Here is a 21,634-nt window from a genome sequence, read left to right on the forward strand (position 1 = left end):
AAATTTCCAGGGGAACGCCCATCAACGATTCAAGTCTGGGAAACTAGGGGAAGACCCTCCAAGCTCGAACCATACCATCGTGCATATCGTTGGATAGAGATTCAAGAATGGAGATGGGACGTGCCGAAATTCCATGGCTGGATTCTGCGGTTTCTAGGGCTAATATTACTCCGCCTCAAAGACTCGGGCTAGAGCGTCAAGAATCAGGACTTGCCGACTTGGTGAGCTGAGAGCCTGAGAAGTAAGAAAAGCCCGGATGGGAGAAAGATCTGCACTCAGTTGGTGCCGAAAGTGGGTCGGCTAGTTGCTGGTTTGTGTAGTGTACGGGAATATAAGAAATCTGAGCTCTAGATAGCAGATGGAAGGATATTAATAAGGACCAGGACCATATTGGTCATTATTGGATAGCTTGCATCCACCTTGTGTGTCTTTCTGTGTGTCCTGTGCGTCTTGTCCTCACCGTCTTCGTTTCACCCCTCCATCCCTCCAACCACCAGCCATCCTACTATCATCATTCACTACTTCGGCGTCGTACACCACCATTTTAAATAGGCTCATTACCGCCTCCGTTTCGTGTCAACATCCTCATCTTCTCTCCCTCTACTTCGGCTCCCGATTGTGTCTGTTCCTCCAATCTCTACCGCCACCACTTCTACACGAACCATCTCCAAGCCCCCTCTCCTCAACAGCTTATTTTAGGCGATTCGGTTCGCTGACACCCTCACCTCTACAGCCATGTGGTTAGTTATCCATTCTGCATGCTCGCTTTCTTTGGCTGACAGAATGCAGTGGTATCTTTGGGTACGTCAACTACCTGGTGGAGAAGGACCGGAAGTTCATTGTCAACACTCTCGTCAATGGTAAGTGTGATGTCCGCCACAGACGACGTGGAATCCAGGGAACACGGAACAAGGAATAAGAATTGACCGTTGACACTTGTCCTCCTAGGTTTATCGAGACTCGAATATCGTGGCTACGATTCGGCCGGATTTGCCGTCGATGGCGACAAAAAAAATGAGGTGCTTGCTTTCAAGGAGGTCGGCAAGGTGGCCAAGTTGAGGGAGATGATTGAGGAGGCCAAGCCGGATCTGACCAAAGTTTTCGATTCGCACGCTGGTATTGCACACACCCGATGGGCCACCCACGGTCGGCCATCCCAACTCAACTGCCATCCTCATCGGTATGGTCTACAAGCAATGGATCTGGTGGATCATGCTAACGTTGCATTCGTCTAGGTCCGACCCCAATTGGGAATTCTCCGTGGTTCACAATGGAATCATCACCAACTACAAGGAATTGAAGGCTCTTCTGGAGGGCAAGGGCTTCAAGTTTGAGACCGAGACCGATACCGAAGCGATTGCGAAGCTTGCCAAGTTTATCTACGATGCCCACCCCGACATCGATTTCGACGTGTTGGCTCAAGCCGTGATCAAGGAGCTCCAGGGCGCTTTCGGGCTGCTCTTGAAGTCTACCCACTACCCTCACGAAGTCATTGCTGCTCGCAAGGGATCACCGCTGGTCATCGGTGTCAAGACTCAGAAGAAGATGAAGGTGGACTTTGTTGATGTGGAGTTCGGCGAGGATGTTGCCCTTCCTGCCGAGACCGCTTCTCAGAACGTGGCGTTGAAAAAGACCAACAACTTGCTTGCACCGCCGGATAAGAGTCTCCTCCACCGTTCGCAATCCCGAGCGTTCCTCTCCGACGACGGGATTCCGATTCCGACCGAATTCTTCCTCTCCTCCGACCCGTCCGCGATCGTCGAACATACCAAGAAGGTCCTATATCTCGAGGATGACGATATTGCCCATATCCACGAAGGTTCCCTCAACATTCACCGTATGAAGCATTCCACTAGCACGTCCAACGTCCGTGCCATCCAGACCATCGAGATTGAACTTCAGGAGATCATGAAGGGTTCCTTCGATCATTTCATGGAGAAGGAAATCTTCGAGCAACCCGAATCCGTCATCAACGCCATGCGTGGTCGTTTGGACCTGGAGAACAAGAAGGTGACCTTGGGTGGGCTTCGACAGTACCTGAGCACCATTCGCCGCTGCCGACGGTTGATCTTCATTGCCTGTGGCACATCATATCATTCCTGCATGGCCGTCCGTGGGATCTTCGAAGAACTGACCGAGATCCCCATCTCCGTCGAACTTGCATCCGATTTCCTCGATCGCCAGGCTCCGGTATTCCGCGATGACACCTGTGTCTTCGTCTCGCAATCCGGAGAAACCGCCGATTCGTTGTTGGCGTTACGCTTCTGCTTGGAGCGGGGTGCACTCACCGTTGGGATCGTGAATACCGTCGGCTCATCCATTTCGTTGATCACCCACTGCGGTGTTCACATCAATGCTGGACCCGAGATCGGTGTTGCGTCGACCAAGGCGTATACTTCCCAGTTCGTTTGCATGGTCATGTTTGCTCTGTCACTCTCCGAGGACCGTGCAAGCAAGCATCAGCGACGTGAGGAGATTATGGAGGGTCTTGGAAAGATTTCCGAGCAGTTCAAGGAGGTTTTGAAGCTCGACAAACCGATCAAGAAAATGTGTGATCAGTTCAAGGATAAGAAGAGCATTCTTCTTCTTGGACGCGGTGCTCAGCATGCCACCGCACTGGAAGGTATGGATACTCGAACTTCCATGGAGAACATTGCTAATATCCTACAGGTGCATTGAAGATCAAGGAGATTTCGTATCTCCACTGCGAAGCCGTCATGTCCGGAGAGTTGAAACATGGCGTTCTTGCGCTTGTCGACGAGGACCTTCCGATTGTCATGATTTTGACTCGTGATGACATTTTCAAGAAGTCTTTGAATGCCTATCAACAGGTGGTTGCTCGAGGCGGTCGACCCATCATCATCTGCAATGAGGGTGACCCGGAATTCCCTGCCGAGAAGGTTGAGAAGATCGAGGTTCCTACCAACGTTGACGTCCTTCAGGGATTGATCAATGTTATTCCTCTGCAACTGATGGCCTATTGGCTTGCCGTCAATGCCGATTTGAACGTTGACATGCCGCGTAACTTGGCTAAGTCGGTGACGGTTGAGTAAGGATAGTACTCGTTGTCGTGTCGTCGATCATCGATGGCATCGACTGGGGCGAGAAGGCGTCTTTGGCAGCAAAAATGCATCGCTTGGGGAGGGAATTTATGACCCACCGGTTGGATTTATGGATTCACCAGAAACGAAGGAATGGTCTGATGGTATTGCAGTGATGGTCATTATGTGTGGTAATTCGATGAATGAATTTTGACGTTTACTGATTTACAAGTGTGAAAGGGATGTACATTTGTGTTGAGTTGGCGATGGAGAATCGTAATGTGATGGATTTGAAATGGCACGTGTGAAGAACATTCGTTGCGTATGTATCTGAATTTGTCAACTGATGAAGCTAGAGTGCTCTAATTAATGGTGACGCTGATCTGGACATTGAGGTTGCAGAGCTGAGGGAGTTATTGCCTCAGGCAGAATATCCAAGGTCACGTGCGAGCAGGGATATGATTGTTTCTGCCTTGGAGCCTTGGAGCCTGAGGCCGAACATTGTGGGGGAATTCCGCTGTCCCTCCACAGCCCACACAGGTCAGCAGCATCGCGATGAGAACCACGATCAACATGAACCGAGACCGCCCGGTTTGACCTTCCATTGGACATTGAATCTACACTATTGTTCATCAAGCTACTCGAGTCATCGGGTTGTTGTGGTGGGATATATTACTGCCTCCAGTACACTACTCACCGAAGAGCCGAGTTCACAACATCGACATCATGACAACCATCAAAGGGCCCGGTGAAGCGCATTCCTATGACGGTAGATCAACCCTCAAGAGAAAAGCATCCAACGGCTGACCCATGTAGGCTCGAATTTGCGCATTGGAATCGTGCATGCAAGATGGAATACGAAGATCATCGATGCGCTTCTCTCCGGAGCTAAGCAATCACTCAAAGCGGCTGGAGTCAAGGACGAGAACATTGTCTTACAATCGGTTCCCGGGAGTTATGAGCTTCCGTTTGCTGTGCAAAGGTAACATGGAGAGATGGAGATTGGGATCCCATTCCCCGAAGATGCGAATGCGACGGCTTGTGGCTTTCAATCGCGACCTCAGCGTCGGACGAGCTGCTAACACTTCGAACCATAGGATGTATTCCGCGTCCCAAGTACAATCGTCGAGTTCTTCAGCAGGCGGAGCACTTCTGGCTTCAGCCACCGACCTCCTCAGTTCCTCCTCGCAGACCGACCTTACCAAATCCACCGGGTCCATCAAGGGCAAAACCTCCACCGCGCCATTCGATGCGATCATCGCCGTCGGAGCCCTCATCAAGGGTGAAACGATGCATTTCGAATACATTTCCGACTCGGTGTCGCAAGCACTGATGCGGATTCAGTTGGATAGTGGGTGTCCCGTCATCTTCGGCCTGCTAACATTGGTCACGGAGGAGCAAGGGCTGGCTCGAGCGGGGTTGACTTCGGGGGGACATAATCACGGATTGGATTGGGGTAAGGCTGCGGTGGAGATGGGAATCAAGAGAAGAGGGTGGACCGAGGGGACATATGTCGATTAATAAACCCGAGTAAGGGACAATCGAGAATAGTTAGCATGATATGTATTGCGCACGATCTGGAGCACGTGAGGCGTGTACTTGTGTTCTGGAATCATACCAGTAGCTGTCCGGGTTCCGCACTCGTGTTGCAGTTGTCAGTCGTAGTTGATGGGTGATACACGTAAGATAGGTGGAAAGGTGACTGATGAATTGGTTGGATTGAATGGATTGAATGGATTGAATGGATTGAATGGATTGAATGGATTGAATGGATTGATTGATTGAATGGATTGAATGGATTGAATGAATTGATTGAATTGATTGATTGAATGGATTGAATGGAACTTATATCCGATCGCGGTGTGTATCCAGAGTAATAAGAGGAAGACGCGCCCCTTGCAATCTTGGCGTCGAAGATTCAGCGCACGTTCACCTCCAGTCAGTCGTTCAGTTGTTCTTGGTGCACTCCCATCATCAACTTCACCCTTGACCAGACTGCCACCTGGAATGCATCTCTCTTCTCTCCTTCCGTCCTCTCTCCTTCTCATTTCCTCAATTCCCTCAACACGTTCACGTGGCATATTGGACGCATTACCGATTCGAACCATTTGATGCGACGTTGCGGACCTCGACCCACGGGCTCCTCACTCGCATCCATCCTCCCTATACGGCAATCCCGCATCCCCTCATAATCGTCCTATCGTTTCGCTGCAGCCATCATTATCCTGGTGATCCTGGATATCAAGGTGCTTCTCGACCGCGGAAGGCAGAGCGCACGCGTTTCTCTCCCACTCGCGTAATACTCGTGCTCACCGCGATGGTGTTGCTCGTCCACTCCAGGTTAGAGAACGCTTTCTAGAATGTCGCGCGCATCCGGTGGCAGCTTTGCGGACTTCTTTCCCAATGCTCCATCGGTTGTTCAGAGCAAGCGACTGAAACTAGCGCAACAACCTTTGTCTGCCGATCCTCCGGTGGCGCGCCATGCGTCGCAATCGGATCACGCAGACATTATTTCAACTACCTCTGCGACTCAGTCGGCATTTGATGGCAGTTCTAACTCGACCAAAGATCAGAGCAACTCCCGTCACACGGTCGAAGATGATTCCACCCAAAGACCTGGCTCGGGAGATCTTTTGAACGGTGTGGGGTCGGAGAGTTCCTTGACTTCCACCGCGTCTTCCATCTTTAGCCAACCAACCGGTCTTTCCAACATGCCGAGTAACCATGGCATCACGACCGCTTCTACCATTTTGACGCCCGTCACCAATACTACCGATTCATCTCCTCCCGGGAAAGCGCCTAGTCCATCACACAAGGGTTCCATTGCCGCGAAGAACACGTTCACGGATCCAAAGCCCATGCAAAATGGTACTCACGCATTTACCCCCGCTCACACTCCGCCCGACGGGATGCTTCCAGGCCCAGGTGAAGAGCGAGGATCCGTCATCGTGTGGGATCCTGAGTTGGATACGAAACTGTCATCCAAGGAGAGACGAAAACATCGTCCGAAGTACAAGGTGTTTGGAACAGAGGTACGTTTCCCTTGCATTTCGGTGTTCAGACCCTAATCATGTCCAGAGTCGGCAGCAGTATCCTCCTCCGGACCCCAGACTGGCCATCGCTGGCTACACGGCCGGCGCATTTCATAAGAAGAACTCCCCGAACAAGCAGAGACTACGTCTCGCACCCTACGTTGTCAAACCTTACGCTTTCGATGCTCGAACTTCGATTGGGCCTGGACCACCGACTCAGATCGTGGTCAACGGGTTTGACCCGTTTACATCCGCGAGTCAGATCAAGGCGGTTTTCGGTAGCTATGGCGAGATCGCCGAGCTTCTGAATCAAACCGATCCGGCAACCGGAAGTTTCCTCGGCATTTGTCTCATTCGATATCGGGATACCAAACCCCTTCGTGGCACACCCATTCCCGCATCGCAAGCCGCGAGAAAGGCGGAAAAGGAAGGCACAGGGCAACGAATCGGGTTGAAGACGGTCAAAGTCTCACGGGATCCGGAAGGACGACGATGTCGTCGCATGGTGTCGGATATCTTGCGAAGGATCAAAGACGAACAGGAAAAGGAACGCGAACGGGAACAAAAACTTCAAGACCGCCGTGCCGTCAGTGTTGCTCCTTCACCCACGGTACCTGCACCACCGCCGGGTGCCCCCAAAGGCCCTTCGGGAACCGGATTTCGAGCCCCTCCAGTCGCCCCTCCAGTCGCCCCTCAACCCCCTCAACCTCCACGCCGACCTGACCATAATCTCATCGAAACCGAGTCTCTTCTTCAGACGATCAAGCGCAGACCATATATATTTCTCGCCCACTGCTATGTCCCGGTCATGGGGACCACCGTTCCTCATATGTACAAGCGGTTTCGCATGTACGACGTCTATGAGATCCGAGCGGACCAGACGGGATACTACATCACCTTCGACGACTCCAAACGTGGAGAGGACGAATGCACTCGACTATTCCGGGAATGTCACCTGAAACTTCTTTTCAATTACATTATGAACATGGATTGCCAGCCATATGGAAATCCGAACTACCAACGAAGTCCCTCTCCAGAGCGAGCTGCAGCCCAAGCCAAAGCGAGAAAGGAGGACGAGTTCATCCGGAAACACGATGACGCGGATTTTGAAGAGGAGAAGAAGGAGCGCGCAGACCGGTTGGACCCCGTGAAAGGAGCCATTGAAGTTCTGGTCCCTCAATTGCGGGAGATGCTGTTGAAAGACATCAAGAAGCGAATTATTGCTCCCCATCTCAATGAGTATCTGGACCCGGACCGACATGTTGCCAAAAGGCAAAAGCTTGGGATTTCCGATCCTCCTGACAAAGCCTCGACTCGACCAACGTTTCAAATTGGGGTTGGTGATGAAAGCCCGTCCACCCCTCTCTCGAGGCATGGCTTCGCAGGGAGATCAAAACCACCATTTCGAAGAGATCATGTCACGCCAAAGGATCGACTTTCCGTGGTGGCCAGCGAAGGTAATGCGTTTTTGGACGATCGGAGGAGGAGAATCGCGCAATCCAGACGGAGAACCCAACCGCTTCACCGACGCCTTCACGATTTTTATGATAGTGAGGACTCGGACGATGAACAGTCCGGCGCCATTCGCCCGGAATCGGAAGAGCAGGAGAGCCGTTCGGTCACGCATATTAGCCGTAGTCCCTCCCGGTCAGTCTTCGATGCCGATGAAGATGCGCCGAAACGCAAACGGAGACGACTCGACCTTGGTTGGGGAGCCGAAAGCGACGATGAACTTTTGGATGCCGTGGCTCGGAAGACTTTGGGGCATCTGATTCACAAAGAACCGGAAGACATGGCGAGAGCTGAACTGGTTCAAGTGGTTTCCACGCTTCCTCGATCGTCACACTTATGGAAACGAGCCCATGCTGAGATCAGCCTCCGAGACAGGGCAGCAGAGGATGATGAATTGTTCTTCGGCCTACAGGGCACCAAACCGGCAACCGCGGAGGTCAAGATGGATGTCGAGCCAGCGGACAACTCTTCAACTGCCATCGTGGAAGTCAAAAAGCCGAAGAAAACCAAACGACCTCCAAAGTCGCGGACAAGGAAAGAAGAGAAAGGAGAAATCGAGACCCTCGAAGTTCAAACCCAGTTACATGTTGAAGAACATGTCATCGACTCCGAGTTACCAACACCACAGCCTAGCATTGAGGGAACTCAAAAGCCCAAGCCTCGACAGCGTCGGAAATTCAATGCAAAGGCTTTCATCAAAGGTTCGCGAACTGTCGATGATGGTCCGAACGTTTTCCTGGACCTGGATGGATGGCAGTCCATTGTTCGCGATGTCGAGGATATGCGGTATCTCAGCCACATTCTGTTGGAAGTGGCTCCGACCAATTTGGGTGATATCGAGCTATGGGCGTGGCGGGAGAAGATGTTCAAGTCGCTTCATAACGACGGACAATTCGGCGTCACATCATCTCCTCCAACGATTTCCGGCTATTATGTTCCGAATCCTACCGGATGTGCTCGAACCGAAGGAGTCAAGAAGATTGCCGAATCGGAGAAGTCCAAATATCTCCCTCATCGCATTCGGGTTGCTCAACAACAGGCCGAACGTGCTGCTCGAGCCGAGAAAGATCCACAATACGCTGCCGATGCCGCTCGACAGGCTGCCGCCGCGAAAACCGCCTCGACTGCCACTTCTCGATCCAATCGTGTCAACAATCGACGTCTCGTCAATGAGATCAACACCCAAAAGAAGGCATTGGAGTCCGGCGATACCGATTCCGTTGCTCTCCGATTCAATCAACTCAAGAAGAGACGAAAATTGGTTCGATTCGAACGGTCCGCCATTCATGGTTGGGGTCTTTATGCTGAGGAAAACATTTCTGCTAATGATATGATCATCGAATATGTTGGAGAGATCATCCGACCTTCTGTGGCAGAGCTTCGTGAGGTCAAGTACGCTCGTGCTGGCATTGGAAGTTCGTATCTCTTCCGCATTGATGAAGAACAAGTGGTGGATGCTACCAAAAAAGGCAGTGTCGCAAGGTATGTTGAACCCATTTCAATTTCCATTTCCATCCCATCTAATATCTGTCAGGTTCATCAATCACTCTTGCTCTCCCAACTGTACCGCCAAGATCATCAAGGTCGAGGGTACCCGTCGCATTGTCATCTACGCCGCCAAGGACATCCACAAAGGTATGTCCTCCGATGTGTTTCCCATGTTCACGACTAATTCCCACTAGGTCAGGAACTCACGTACGATTACAAATTCGAACGGGAGTTTGAGTCGGACGATCGTGTTCCTTGTCTTTGCGGTAGCATTGCATGCAAAGGCTTCTTGAATTGAGCGATTTCGTTCAGTATCCTCCGTCCAAGGTTGGTGTTGATGGCATGGATTCTTACTCTACATCTGGTAGACGGTGGTAGGCCATCCATTTGCAGACGGTTGTCTGGACGTTCGGCCATAAAACGACTCCGTTGGTCAACTAATTCATGTTTTCATGTTATCCTCATGGACTTTGGAGTCATACTAGAACCATTTCTTCTGGGAACTTGCTTCACCCACCGTTCAACGGGGTGTGGTATCAAGTCGTGGTGGAGCACGGTAGCTGCACACCAGGTGGTCTTAAACCACCTGAATATTTTATGATGACTGCAGGAGATCACAATGAAATGCCATGCACTCAATCTTCATATTTTGGTTCCCTTAATTCCCTTGTGACACAAGTCGATGATAGAAATTCATCGATTTTATGTGAACCCACCCATGCAGATCTCTAGTTCTTTGTTCTTGTCTTGTGAAAGCGGAGTAAGGCCAGAGCCTCGGTGACATTTAATTTATACCCTTGGAGTTGGCATCCCGCTTCTTTAGAACCTGCTTTTCAACCTCAATAAGTTTTTCATTATTCATTTGCAAGTATCTTTGTCAACATGATTAGGGAAACTGTTAGATCATGGGGACTCTCCCCGCTGCTGAATGCAGGTGTCAATCTACAGACATTGTTTTGGAGCGTTGCCATTCTTATCTTCATCGTCCATTATCTGCTCCCTGGCCTGGGCGAGTTAAGATGGACTATCAAAGCTCAAAGTTTGGGAAAACTGGTACCACGAGAACGAAAGCCCTGGTTCCCTTTCAATATCCTAAGGATTCGCAGGGTCATAAAGATGTTTCGCGAGCAAAAGCGGATGGAGTTCATGCGTGAACAGATCAAAGCAAGTGCGAATCCGAACAATCCGAATACCATCCGAGTCTCTATGCTCACCCGTCGTATCATCTTGACCACTGACCCTGAAAATATCAAAGCCGTCCTTGCAACTCAGTTCACTGATTATGGCAAGGGAGAGAAGTTTAATAAAGAATGGCATGACTTCTTAGGTGATAGCATCTTCACCACTGATGGGGATTTGTGGCATAACTCCCGGAATCTTCTACGGCCGCAATTTATCAAAGACCGAGTCAGTGACCTGGAAATCTTCGAAACGCACGCAATGTCACTCATCCAGATCCTCTCGAACACAAAGGGAGAACCTGTAGACATTTCCGAACTATTCTTTGCCTTCGCTCTTGATGCCGCCACTGACTTTCTGCTCGGAAAGTCGTCCCATAGTCTCCAGAACCAACAGGACGAATTCGCAAAGGCTTTCAAGGTGGTCCAAACTAGGCAGTTGATGAACTCGATCCTAGGTCCGCTCAAACTTTTGGTGAGCCAGAAGTCGTTTCGTTCATCTCTGCGGATCATTGATGATTTTATTCGGCCGTTTGTCGATTTACGACAAGTTTGTCTCCTGACGAATTGGAAAAAGGGGGTTCTTCGACATATACTTTCCTGCACTCATTAGCGAAGCATACAAGAGACCGAAAGGTATTGAGAGATCAAATAATGGCTGTATTGCTTGCGGGGAGAGACACTACGGCTTGCACTTTATCGTGGTTGTTCTACGAGCTTTCAATCCATCCGCACGTTGTTGCAAAGCTTCGTCAAGAGATTGAGACTACTGTTGATTTGGAGCGGGCTCCTACATATGCTGACTTCAAGAATATGAGATATCTGCAGGTAAGGAAGCCATAGCTTCGTCCGAATGATGCTAACGTCACAGTCAACCCTCAATGAGACCCTTCGCATGTATCCAGCGGCCCCGTTTAACGTGCGAGTAGCGTTGAAAGACACTACGCTTCCCCATGGAGGCGGTTCTGATGGAAATCAGCCAATTGGCATCCCCCGGGGAACTGAAATATCATATGCTCCTTTGATAATGCAACGGCGGGCAGATCTCTATCCTTCCGACCAACTTCCAGCAGAGGAATTCTCTCCTGAGAGGTGGGAACACTGGTTTCCGAAGAGTTGGACGTATATTCCTTTCAATGGAGGTCCAAGGATATGTCTTGGTCAACAGTTTGCATTGACGGAGATGGGATACACCGTCGTGAGGATCTTGCAGCGGTTCTCAACGGTGGAATGTAGGCAACCAGACAACAAGGCTCCGGCCATGGTGACTGATATTGTCGTTTCTCCACATCATGGGGTGACGATTAGCTTGTTTGAGTAGTAGACTTGAGGAGGATGTCAGAGGAGAAGCACCATTAATTTCTTCCAGTCTTGATGACTGAATCCAGTGAATGGTGATGCCAAGTAAAAGCAAGGAATGATCAAGCGTTTTCACGCCCTGGGGGTAGGCTCCGAGGTCCTTAATTTCTTCCACTCTAGCTGAGCACCATTAAGATACCCTACTTTGTAATCAGACAGGTTTGTATGATATATACCCCGGGGTTCATGATCTAACAGCAGCGGTTTATGATGTAATATCATCTGATATGGGAAGCTGACTGAACTACTCCAGTACCTTCCATTCCGTCAAACATCTCACAACGAAATAACACTGGGAGGACGGCATAAATTAGGAAGTTTATCGTATCAAATGGATTACAGGCAATAAAGCATACCCAGCTCACGTGGTTTGAATCAACACCTTTCGCCCACTAGATACATCTTGGCTTTTGCTAGACACACCCGTTCTCTCCCCAGATCACTCCTTCTTGGGATCCACCTGAACCGGAGGACTTTGAACACCTTGACTCTCACTAGAACGTCCAACAATTCCTCCCATATGGCTCGCAAAACCATATTCCCCTAAGCCGTACCCATCGACCTCGCAATCAGCAAAGTACTTCTTATCCAGACCCTCCAGCTCCTCCTCTTCGCTGCAGCGGAGGTGTAAACCAGGGATCTTGTTGATGATGAATAGAAGGATGCAGCTGATCACAAAACTCCAGGCAGCACACGTCACCGCTGCGGCAAGCTGATAGCCCATCTGTTTCCAGTGACGATTCCACCACCCACCTTCGTAGTCTGTCGAGACACCATCCAAGGCGGGAACGAAGTCTGCAGCAAAGAACCCCGTCAAAATATCACCAATGACTCCTCCGACACCGTGGATTGCAAAGATATCAAGACCCTCGTCAACTCCGATCAGATGTTTGTACTTGACCACATAGAAAACGCCAATGGCTGTGATGGCCCCCACCAGAGCGGAAGTGTAGACGGGGACTTGGAAACGTCAGATCACAAAATTTGATTCTCATGGAACACTTACCGAAACCGGCTGCAGGAGTGATCCCCACCAGTCCAGAAATGATGCCGGAGCAGAAACCGATGATGCTAAATCGTCGAGTACTGAAGTACTCCAGAATAGTCCATGCAATACCCCCACCACAGGCAGCAAGATTGGTGTTGACAACCACATAGATGCTCCGAATCGACAAATTGGCGGTACTTGCACCGTTAAATGCGAACCAACCGAACCAAATGAGGATCGTCCCAAGGCCCACCAAGAACGGATTGTGAGGTCTGAAGTGAGGGATCTTCGGATGAGCACTCTCTTTCATGGGATCTTTACGGTGACCGAGCATGAGAGACCAAGCGAGGGCGCCAAAGCCCGAAGCAATGTGGACAGGTCCTGATCCAGCGTAGTCGTACGCTCCAAGTTGGTAGAGCCATCCACTCGGGTTCCATTCCCAGTATGCAAGGCTTAGACGTCAGTCAGACTCAGTGCTGAACCCGTGGGGACTTGTCATGTACGCAAAATAAAGACTTACAAGTAGTAGACGAACGTTGTCCAACAAAGCAAGAACACCATACTAGGTAAAAGTCTTCCACGCTCGAGCATAGCCCCTGCCAAAATCATGGCCGTCGCAGTGACGAACGTGAAACCGAAAGCAGCGTAAAGGATATCCGGTATATCGGAATTCGCGAGACTGGGGTAAGCCAACACATTGAGGAAAATGCCTTTGGAGAGGTCCCCGATGATTGGATTGGTCGTGTGCGATTCGTACATGGAGTAACCGTATAGCCAGAATTGGATCCCGCAAGCAGAGGCACAGAACAAAGATTGGAAGACCATGGTCAGCGCGGACTTTCGACGATGCATGCCAGCATACAAGAAGCCGATAGCTGGGGTGATTTGCCAACAAAGTGCTGTACATACGAGGATCCAACACAAGTCGCCCTTCAGAAGTTAGAAACGTCCTGAATATCAGACGGTCCCTTACTTTGTCATATGGAGCATTGATGTCCATCTCCAAAGGATTCGCCCCCAGCGGTTGTACGGAGTACTCCGGCCATTCGGTGACTGGAGGGATGGAATCCGACATCGAGAGGGAAATTTAACTTAAGACCGATGATAGACACAAAAGGATTCAGGGTGGTGATTTGAAGGTTGACAACAGAGTTGTCCTACGCGTCTGTAAATCAACTTGCTGAGAAGAAACCAGACACAACACGAAGCCAGTGGAATCAAACCAAGGAACAATTGCCAACTTTGATTCCGACAGAATCTGCAGTCGTCGAGTGTTGGGAACACGCATTGAACAAATCAAGTAAGCATACTGAACAACGCGGACACGCGAAGACTATATGGCTTGAGACCAGTGGTTGCGCCATCTCTTCAGATAGCAGTACCAGTAATGATAAGGTAGGATGCCTCACCTCTTGCCGGGCAATCCATGATCTGTATTGCATCCCATTCGTCCTATTCAACAAAAGAAACAAGGGTACTTTGAAGCGAACGGGTTATCATAGCCCAAGCACATGGGTCCCGGATCGCCAAGATCGGGATAACTGACAGAAGAGCGCTGAAATAGGAACCTAGGATGGATGATGATCTTTGGAAGCTCGACAAGAGGTATTTGAAGCATGATCATTGGAGAATTCAACAACTGATAAGTTAGTAACATTTAAGCCTGCCAAGCGGCTTGGTTTTGTCATGGCAAAGATAGGTTATCCGGGGAAGTTATCCACAGTACCAGACTGCCGGTGTCCATCTCTTTCAGGCTTGACATAACAGAAACCATCGGGATGACACGCTTCAAGATTGGGTTTCATAGAAATACTGACTGCAAGGGGCGGGTATGCTTGACATGTTTTAACCTAGAACGTCCAAGGTGCAGACCACGAGCTCGCGAAATGATGAACTGGGTTGTTTCCACGTACGTGGGGGTGGGAATAGGCTTCGAATTCCCTCTGAATGAAGCCACCATTCGCGCGCCTTGGCTACAATACTAGGTAGTTTTGGAGAGTCGGAACAACCGAGTCCTTGACATGTTGTAACCAATGATTGGAGAGTACAGTACTAGATGATATCGAACGTTGATGATAAGCGTTCTCCAAGATTTAATATCAGAACACGAAAGCATTAACTATGGGGAATTTTCCCCTAAATTGGAAAGGCTCCCGTTCCGTCTCCACCAAGCTAGGCTCACCACGATGTTCATATTGGTGTTGTTGATTTGACGTCGTTTGTTCAACTCTGGGTCTCAATATCCAATATCTCATGGCATTGGCAAAACTCAAAAGCATCTGCCTTTCTGTTCCCGCCATAAATCCCAGCCATCCAGAACCCATTTGATGAAAGACCTCAGATACTAACTATGATGCAGCTCGCAGGTCCCAGGTTCTGTGAATACCCCAATGAGAACCATTTGGAAGATCTGCGACGAGCCTAGTGCGATACAGAGGCAGCTGGTAAGCTGGTACCCACCCTTATCAATTCGATTATGGTGATAATTTGGGTTCTGCTTTCGCAATCCCCTTCCTCATAACGAAGTCCTAACGACGCCCCCTTACGACAAAGAAGGCACCTGATGGTTAAGAGATGGGAAATTAGGAGCCAAGGGATTGTCGCGTTGGCCCTGATGCCACGGATACGAGTGACAAGAAAGTTGAACTCTGCGACCACCACATTTCCACCGGCTGCCAAGTTGGCTCCAACTACCTTTACTCCATCCGTTCGCTGGACATGGGCGTCCTCCTACACCTACCAACTTCAAGTAGCACCGTCACAGCATATCCACAGAGGAAGGGGAGCATAGGACTGACCTCACTCCATCCACTCCCCGAGCATCGCTTAAAACGGGCATCCTCTCACACCCACAAGCACAAATAGGACCGGCACAGCGAGTTCAGAAGAGGCTTATCAAAGAGAGAGGGTAAGACACATAAAGTGTAGGTACATAGGAGGACATCGAATCCAATTTCTGTCGTCGAAAACGAAAGATTGAGACGTTTGCTCAGCACCATGCCCTCATGCCATCAATCTGTCCAAGGTTTCGGAGGGCCTACGAACCTAACTTTATGAAGGCCACTCTATATTTGTCTCTCTATTTCGGTAGGGTAGAGACGGGCGTCCGAAGCATAATTCTGTTATATTATATGCTAGATGCTCATTTACCACTCATTCTCTGCTAGAAGCTGATATTTCCTAGTTAATACTCCTCACTGTTAAACTAATCTCGCTAAAACTACGCGCTTTTGGTTTCCTAGAAATACTGATATCACTTCTAGTAGACTCGAAAATCTGAGTAAGAAAGGCACTAAGAGCGGGTATGAGTTAACATAGCGAAAGGTAAGATTGGTATAGAACCACCATGTATTCACACAGATCTAAGCTGATATATACCAGTTATGAAATTTGAGTTTATAATAATAACCATTGGAGTGAATGCAGATGTTATGGCTGGAGACAACACCCTAGGTTAGTAAATAGGGGACTACTGCGCTAATTTGATTTGGGATAGGCGTCAGGTTAGGGTGGAAGACCCTTTATATGAACTTAGAGAGCCTAACTAAATATCAGGTGACAAAGTGTCAAGATCTGATGTCATTACTTAGTCATCCGTTTCCCCGCTTCGGCTATTACTTAGTCATTCGTTTCCCCTCTTCGGCTATTACTTAGTCATAGGTATATCTACCTCGTTCGGTACTCTACTTCTTACAGAAATAAAAGCACTTTACATTCTTCGTCACGTAACCTATTGCTTCCGTGTGGATAGACACGCTAAGCTATCAACACAAAGGGAAAGGTCGTACTCTAGGAGATACTACATGGAGAACTCTGACACCCCTGAGGCTGACCTATGGTATCAATATCTTGAATAGTGTTGACATGGCTGTCTTCAACGACAAACCAGTGTCTTTGTTTCCAACCTGTATGGAACTTGATGCTTCAGGTATCAAAATCCGGTTATGGTTAGTGCTTGATAACCACTTCAATGAAGTGGTCAATCTTTGTTAAACAACCTTTCCTTTGTACGAACTTTCCTCTATAAAGACAAAGGTAAGGGATTTGCCGCAAACGGATAGGCAGGAGGATTATATAAGGGACGGTTCTGTACTGTTATTTAGTTTTAAACACAGCGCAACTATTCTATCGATATTGGACTGTCATTCTGAGAACAATAGCCTATAGCTTGTATTGTTCTTCGTCTTATCTTTTTTCCTTTGAACTATATGAAGTTCCTTACCCACTGTGCCTAAGGTTGAGCCTCTGTAGATATTCCAAACGTGGAAGTTTGACCCTCTACAGACATTCCAATCTTAGCACAATCTCAACAAATAGTTATCGTGTATGTAACTATTGTAGATAACTAGTTATTCTTTAGCTTTAACTGCAATAAATTAAAGTAGCTCTTACAATTTTCGCGGTCAAACCGTCTTTATGGTACACAGAAATTTATGGGATATGGCAGCTAGATGTCCAAATCCTCTTTATAATCATTGTTTGCTGCAATCGGCCTCCACTTAAATAAACCAGCTAGAAAAGAATCTAACTATCTATACCTTAATATGTGTCATTGGCCCAAACCACGAAGGATTTGGTAAGCTGGTACTCCGTAACGCTGATGAATTGCTAAAGAGAAAGGAAAAGATCTCTCTTATCTGGTGGTGGCCTGGTGGGTGGGTCCAAGGGCACGGATACTGCGATCTGCTATTTAATTACATCTGTGGGCGAACGGTCTACCAATCCCTTCTGCCTTAGGCCGCAAGGCCACAACACACAGACTGGGCGAAGCCCAAGACTGTCACACACAGTTGTGTTTAGAAGGTTGGCGCTCCCTATAGCGTCCTCTGAATCGAGGATGAGTTCATGAGTCGATGAGTAAGCGTTGAGAACGCACGAGCCAGGGGCGCGGATCTGCCGCTTGGGGAGAGTGATCCCTACGGACCCTACCTTAGTGCACGGTTTGTAATCCTAACAAATCGTGGTACCCTAGCGCCCGGTATGAAGCAATGGAACAACATCTGGTTTCGCTATTCGATTTTCACTTTCGGTCCAATTAGCAATCCATTCATGTTTGGATATCCTCGCTATGATTGGTCCTCCAATTAATAACTGCGTATGCTTCATAAGCATCTCGCATTACCACTATGACGAGGCATGCTCTAACGGATCGTGAATCTATTCCCTACATTCTACAGAATTCGGTGAGTAGTTTAACGATTAGAAATCAATTCAGCTCTATATTCAGACATCGGTGGTCTCGTATCGGTTCCACTACGCAAAATTTATATATAGGTATAGTCATGACCAGTCTAAGTTCTGCCGTTATTCGGTCATATTCTGTCTTCTCGTTAGGCATCCAGCATTGGGGATATATATCTCCTAGCAGGTCCTTTAGGTTCGATTCGTTTTTAAAGAATCTTGCAACCAATCTATTCCAGCCAGATCAAGTCTCTACATCTTTCGCCTTCTAGTTTCGCTGTCATCCAATCCCAAAAACTTGTCGGTTGCAAAACATTCCCCCAGGACGAACAAATGATGAGCGACCTCATCAGAGACGCCCCTATTGGGCAAATCATCCGCTACCTTACCAAGAACAAAGTTCTCCAATACCCAGAAGAGCGTGCAGACTTTGAATTGCCAGAATCATACGCCGACGCTAATACTAAGTTTACCCCTAAATCGCCAATCGAACCAGTGTCCAGTCTCTACAACGAGAAGCCCTTGCAACCTGAAGCCAGCCCAGCAAGTGAAGAAGTTGAACCTCCAATAGATTTGGATCTCGAGAAGCTCGATACCGCTTTAATTCACGATGGCGAGCATTCAGCACACCTCAGTCGGATCCAGAGTTCCCTCACTAGGGTGACCACTCGAGGAGCCTTTTCAAGATCTCACACACGGGCCGAACTGGAGCACCAGATCACCATAGCCACGATGGAGCGAGGACCGACCCGGCAGATTGTGCCGGAGCGCACATCAGATGGGGCTATCCTCGTCGACTGGTATACGACGGACGATCCTGATAATCCGCAGAATTGGAGTCTGAAGAAGAAGCTGTTCGTCGCAGGCCTTATCTATCTCTATACATTTTCAGTATATATGGTGAGTCAACCCAACCGTGTCTAGGTACCTACGTATAGCCCTAACTGGTTTATAGGGCAGCTCTATCTTCACGGCTAGTTACACCGGCGTCATCGAAGAATTCGGTGTCTCCCTTCAAAAGGTGACGCTGGGTCTCTCGATGTACGTCCTCGCCTACGGAGTCGGCCCCATGCTCTTCTCCCCAATCAGCGAGATGCCCTCCGTTGGCCGTAACCCGCCATACATCGTCACTTTCCTGATTTTCGTCCTCATGCTCATCCCCGCCGCCCTCGCCCGCAATTTCTCCGGACTCATCGCCGCACGATTCTTCCAAGGTTTTTTCGGATCTCCCTGTCTCGCGACGGCCGGCGCTAGTTTACAAGATATTTTCTCGATGCTGAAGTTGCCATATGCCATCTCTCTCTGGGCCTTGGTGGCCACATGCGGTCCCGCATTCGGTCCCATCATCGCGGGCTTTAGTACCCCGGTCGAAGGCTGGCGATGGAGCCAGTGGGAATTACTCTGGCTGGCTGCACCCGTCTGGCTGGCCATGTTCCTCTTCCTCCCCGAGACCTCTACCCCCAACATCCTCCTCCGGCGTGCGAATCGACTCCGCGCCCTAACCGGGGAGAACCGGCTGAAAAGCCAGGGCGAGGTTGATCAATCGAACATGACCGTGAACGGTCTAATCATAGAGAGCCTTTGGCGACCAATGCAGCTCATGCTCTTAGATCCCAGCATTGCGTTCACCGCGGTCTACATTGCTCTCATCTACGGGATCTTCTACTCGTTCTTCGAGTCCTTTCCGCTGGTATACATGGAAATATACGGCTTCAACCAAGGCCAGACAGGCCTCACCTTCATCTCTATCACCGTCGGCACCGTCGTCGCCCTCAGCGCCTACTGGGCCTACATCTACTGGATCGTCGAGCCCGAAATCCGCACGAGCGGCCTCGGTGCCCCTGAACGCCGTCTAATCCCCGCGCTCTTCTCCGCCTTCCTCGTCCCCGCCGGCCTCTTCATCTTCGGTAAGTCCCATTCCACTCCGCATCCCATATAACCCGCTCACTCCCACGTCTAGCATGGACCGCCTCCCCCTCCATCCACTGGATCGTCTCCATCATCGGCGTCGGAATCTTCTGCGTCGGAGTCACCTTCATCATCCAGTGCATCTTCATGTACCTCCCCCTTTCCTATCCACAGTACGCCGCGTCGTTGTTCGCCGGGAACGACTTCGCCCGGTCGGCGCTCGCGTCGGGGACGATCCATTTCTCCACTCCGATGTACCACAGCCTGGGCGTCGATCGCGGCGTTTCCTTGTTGGCGGGGCTCACCGTCGGGTGTATTGCCGGTGTTTATATTCTTTATTTCTACGGAGCCACGTTGCGGGCGAACAGCCGATTCGCGGCGAAGTAAAGAGTGCATTTTGTTAGGCGTTTGTGGCGGCAGGACAAGGAACTGGATTAAAATGGGATTCGGCGCTAAAATAGCGAGCGTAATTGTCGTCCAGTGTTATGGGCATGGCCCATGGTTGGCATAGGCTGAGAGCCTCAGCCTAATCAAGCCTAGTAGCGTCGAGATAGAACCTCATCAAGATTCCTGTCACAGGTACCTTTACTCTTAATCTCAATCTGGAATATCTTTGGCTACGTGCGATGGATCAGAGGTGTATGGACCTGGATGCCTTATGGCCTTGTGGCCCGTTTGCTCTGTAAACACCAGAAGGCATAACGCCTTCCACACTTCAGATAGATTCCGCTAACCTCTAAGACATAACTGTTACGGTCCCGGCCTGCAGCACGTTCCCAGTTGATATCACGTGGTTGTAACCACGTGACCGGTCTCCCTACTGAGTGGGTGAAGCTCCTTTCACACCCCGCCGTGCTCCATTCACACCCGCCACCCCGCTCCATTCACACCCTACCTGGTCACATGACATACCAATCCCTTCAAATCTCTGACGCAGATTGGGATGGCCCAGTATATGATGCTTTATACGAGTCAAGCCGACCATTCTGCGTTCAAACTCTGTAATTCAATGTATCTAATCGTACAGAGGATCACGGATGATCAAAAATGCTAACTTAGGTCCTCGTTTCACTCAAAAGAAGCTGGCGTAAGGCCGCTGATGCGCTCTTGGATGAGATCGCTGAATGACGTCTCCCCTGGTCGATAGTTCGCAAGTAACCTTCGTGCTTCTTCCGTAATTTCCTGCCCGTCCATCTGCGGCGGAGGGGCTGGCTGGGGCTGTGCTCCTCCGATCGATCTTTGGTGTTGTAATGGTGTTGCACGTACCTGTTCGAAGGCAGACGGGAGTCGACGCGAAGAAGGGTCGTTTGGCCGGTCTCTTAGTCCAGGAGGAAGTCGTGCCATAGCTGGATCGCGTACTGTCGCGAAGGATCCGGGTAGTGGGAGTGTAGGTAACTTGTAAAACCAATAGGAGTCGATCATAGGAAGCTGGATTTGCGTATTTTGTGATAGACAACGTCGAATAGTATGGAAGTAAGGAAGTCCAAGAGAAGTCTGATATATGTGTGTGTATGGAGACTGGTTCGAGTAATCTCCTGAGTGCTCTTCATCTCTTTGTCGACGCTCTTCATCTCCCTGTCGACGCTCTTCATCTCCCTGTCGACGCTCTTCATCTCCCTGTCGACGCTCTTCATTTCTCTGTCGACGCTCTTCATTTCTCTGTCGCCGCTCTTCATCTCTCCGTCGACGTTCTTCAAGCCTGATTCGAATGATACTTCGATACATCTTCTTAAGCGCTTGCGGAGAAACATGTTGGATCACTTCCGGAGAGAAAACGGCGCGATACTTCGGATTGACACGGATTGCAGAGTCCTCTATTGCGACAGTAGCCTCATGGTTTGTACGACGGATTGAATGCGTTAATTGATCGATGGTATTCATTATATCGCCTCGTCGAAGCGTGATCCGTCGCTTAATAGTTGCATGAGAACTCTCGGCCCTCGATGT

The 21,634-nt window shown here is 49.6% G+C and overlaps 7 protein-coding genes across 7 annotated transcripts; 5 read left to right on the plus strand and 2 right to left on the minus strand.

The window, feature by feature from the left end:
* Nucleotides 1–133: 133 nt before the first annotated feature.
* P152DRAFT_464667 (glutamine:fructose-6-phosphate amidotransferase) lies at nt 134–3,053 on the plus strand (the record flags this gene model as incomplete). Its single annotated transcript, XM_033680579.1, has 5 exons — nt 134–149; nt 783–860; nt 949–1,180; nt 1,236–2,623; nt 2,671–3,053. 5 exons carry the CDS (start codon nt 134–136, stop codon nt 3,051–3,053), a joined length of 2,097 nt encoding a protein of 698 aa, XP_033537630.1.
* A 714-nt stretch (nt 3,054–3,767) lies between these two features.
* Nucleotides 3,768–4,562, plus strand: P152DRAFT_464668 (6,7-dimethyl-8-ribityllumazine synthase; the record flags this gene model as incomplete). Its single annotated transcript, XM_033680580.1, has 3 exons — nt 3,768–3,810; nt 3,858–4,023; nt 4,139–4,562. 3 exons carry the CDS (start codon nt 3,768–3,770, stop codon nt 4,560–4,562), a joined length of 633 nt encoding a protein of 210 aa, XP_033537631.1.
* A 452-nt stretch (nt 4,563–5,014) lies between these two features.
* On the plus strand, nt 5,015–9,718 carry P152DRAFT_455721 (histone H3-K4 methyltransferase Set1). Its single transcript, XM_033678847.1, has 4 exons — nt 5,015–6,073; nt 6,120–9,067; nt 9,120–9,220; nt 9,268–9,718. The coding sequence occupies exons 1-4, from the start codon at nt 5,402–5,404 to the stop codon at nt 9,369–9,371; spliced, it is 3,825 nt and encodes a 1,274-aa protein (XP_033537632.1). The 5' UTR covers nt 5,015–5,401; the 3' UTR covers nt 9,372–9,718.
* A 207-nt stretch (nt 9,719–9,925) lies between these two features.
* Nucleotides 9,926–11,572, plus strand: P152DRAFT_512048 (cytochrome P450; the record flags this gene model as incomplete). Its single annotated transcript, XM_033682733.1, has 3 exons — nt 9,926–10,726; nt 10,888–11,079; nt 11,123–11,572. The coding sequence occupies exons 1-3, from the start codon at nt 9,956–9,958 to the stop codon at nt 11,570–11,572; spliced, it is 1,413 nt and encodes a 470-aa protein (XP_033537633.1). The 5' UTR covers nt 9,926–9,955.
* Nucleotides 11,573–11,987: 415 nt separating this feature from the next.
* P152DRAFT_411381 (ammonium transporter) lies at nt 11,988–14,001 on the minus strand. The gene is made up of 4 exons (XM_033676969.1): nt 13,572–14,001; nt 13,119–13,528; nt 12,617–13,050; nt 11,988–12,570 (listed from the first exon to the last, which is right to left on the minus strand). The coding sequence occupies exons 1-4, from the start codon at nt 13,671–13,673 to the stop codon at nt 12,050–12,052; spliced, it is 1,467 nt and encodes a 488-aa protein (XP_033537634.1). The 5' UTR covers nt 13,674–14,001; the 3' UTR covers nt 11,988–12,049.
* Nucleotides 14,002–17,798: 3,797 nt separating this feature from the next.
* P152DRAFT_455724 (benomyl/methotrexate resistance protein) lies at nt 17,799–20,368 on the plus strand. The gene is made up of 3 exons (XM_033678848.1): nt 17,799–18,679; nt 18,735–19,686; nt 19,740–20,368. The coding sequence occupies exons 1-3, from the start codon at nt 18,116–18,118 to the stop codon at nt 20,072–20,074; spliced, it is 1,851 nt and encodes a 616-aa protein (XP_033537635.1). The 5' UTR covers nt 17,799–18,115; the 3' UTR covers nt 20,075–20,368.
* A 295-nt stretch (nt 20,369–20,663) lies between these two features.
* Nucleotides 20,664–21,634, minus strand: P152DRAFT_455726 (uncharacterized protein; the record flags this gene model as incomplete). Its single annotated transcript, XM_033678849.1, has 2 exons — nt 21,376–21,634; nt 20,664–21,270 (listed from the first exon to the last, which is right to left on the minus strand). Coding segments are annotated over exons 1-2 (704 nt in total), but the record flags the coding sequence as incomplete, so codon positions are not given.

This window comes from Eremomyces bilateralis (genome assembly GCF_010015585.1).
Source record: "Eremomyces bilateralis CBS 781.70 unplaced genomic scaffold P152scaffold_3, whole genome shotgun sequence".
NCBI classification, from domain to species: domain Eukaryota; kingdom Fungi; phylum Ascomycota; class Dothideomycetes; order Eremomycetales; family Eremomycetaceae; genus Eremomyces; species Eremomyces bilateralis.

Coding starts and splice junctions, on each gene's coding strand:
- P152DRAFT_455721 (XM_033678847.1), top strand. CDS start 5,402: ATGTCGCGCGCATCCGGTGGCAGCTTTGCGGACTTCTTTCCCAATGCT. Junction 6,074..6,119: donor ACAAGGTGTTTGGAACAGAG/GTACGTTTCCCT, acceptor AATCATGTCCAG/AGTCGGCAGCAGTATCCTCC. Junction 9,068..9,119: donor AAAAAAGGCAGTGTCGCAAG/GTATGTTGAACC, acceptor AATATCTGTCAG/GTTCATCAATCACTCTTGCT.
- P152DRAFT_411381 (XM_033676969.1), bottom strand. CDS start 13,673: ATGTCGGATTCCATCCCTCCAGTCACCGAATGGCCGGAGTACTCCGTA. Junction 13,529..13,571: donor TCAATGCTCCATATGACAAA/GTAAGGGACCGT, acceptor TAACTTCTGAAG/GGCGACTTGTGTTGGATCCT. Junction 13,051..13,118: donor ACAACGTTCGTCTACTACTT/GTAAGTCTTTAT, acceptor CTGACGTCTAAG/CCTTGCATACTGGGAATGGA.
- P152DRAFT_455724 (XM_033678848.1), top strand. CDS start 18,116: ATGAGCGACCTCATCAGAGACGCCCCTATTGGGCAAATCATCCGCTAC. Junction 18,680..18,734: donor ATACATTTTCAGTATATATG/GTGAGTCAACCC, acceptor ACTGGTTTATAG/GGCAGCTCTATCTTCACGGC. Junction 19,687..19,739: donor CGCCGGCCTCTTCATCTTCG/GTAAGTCCCATT, acceptor TCCCACGTCTAG/CATGGACCGCCTCCCCCTCC.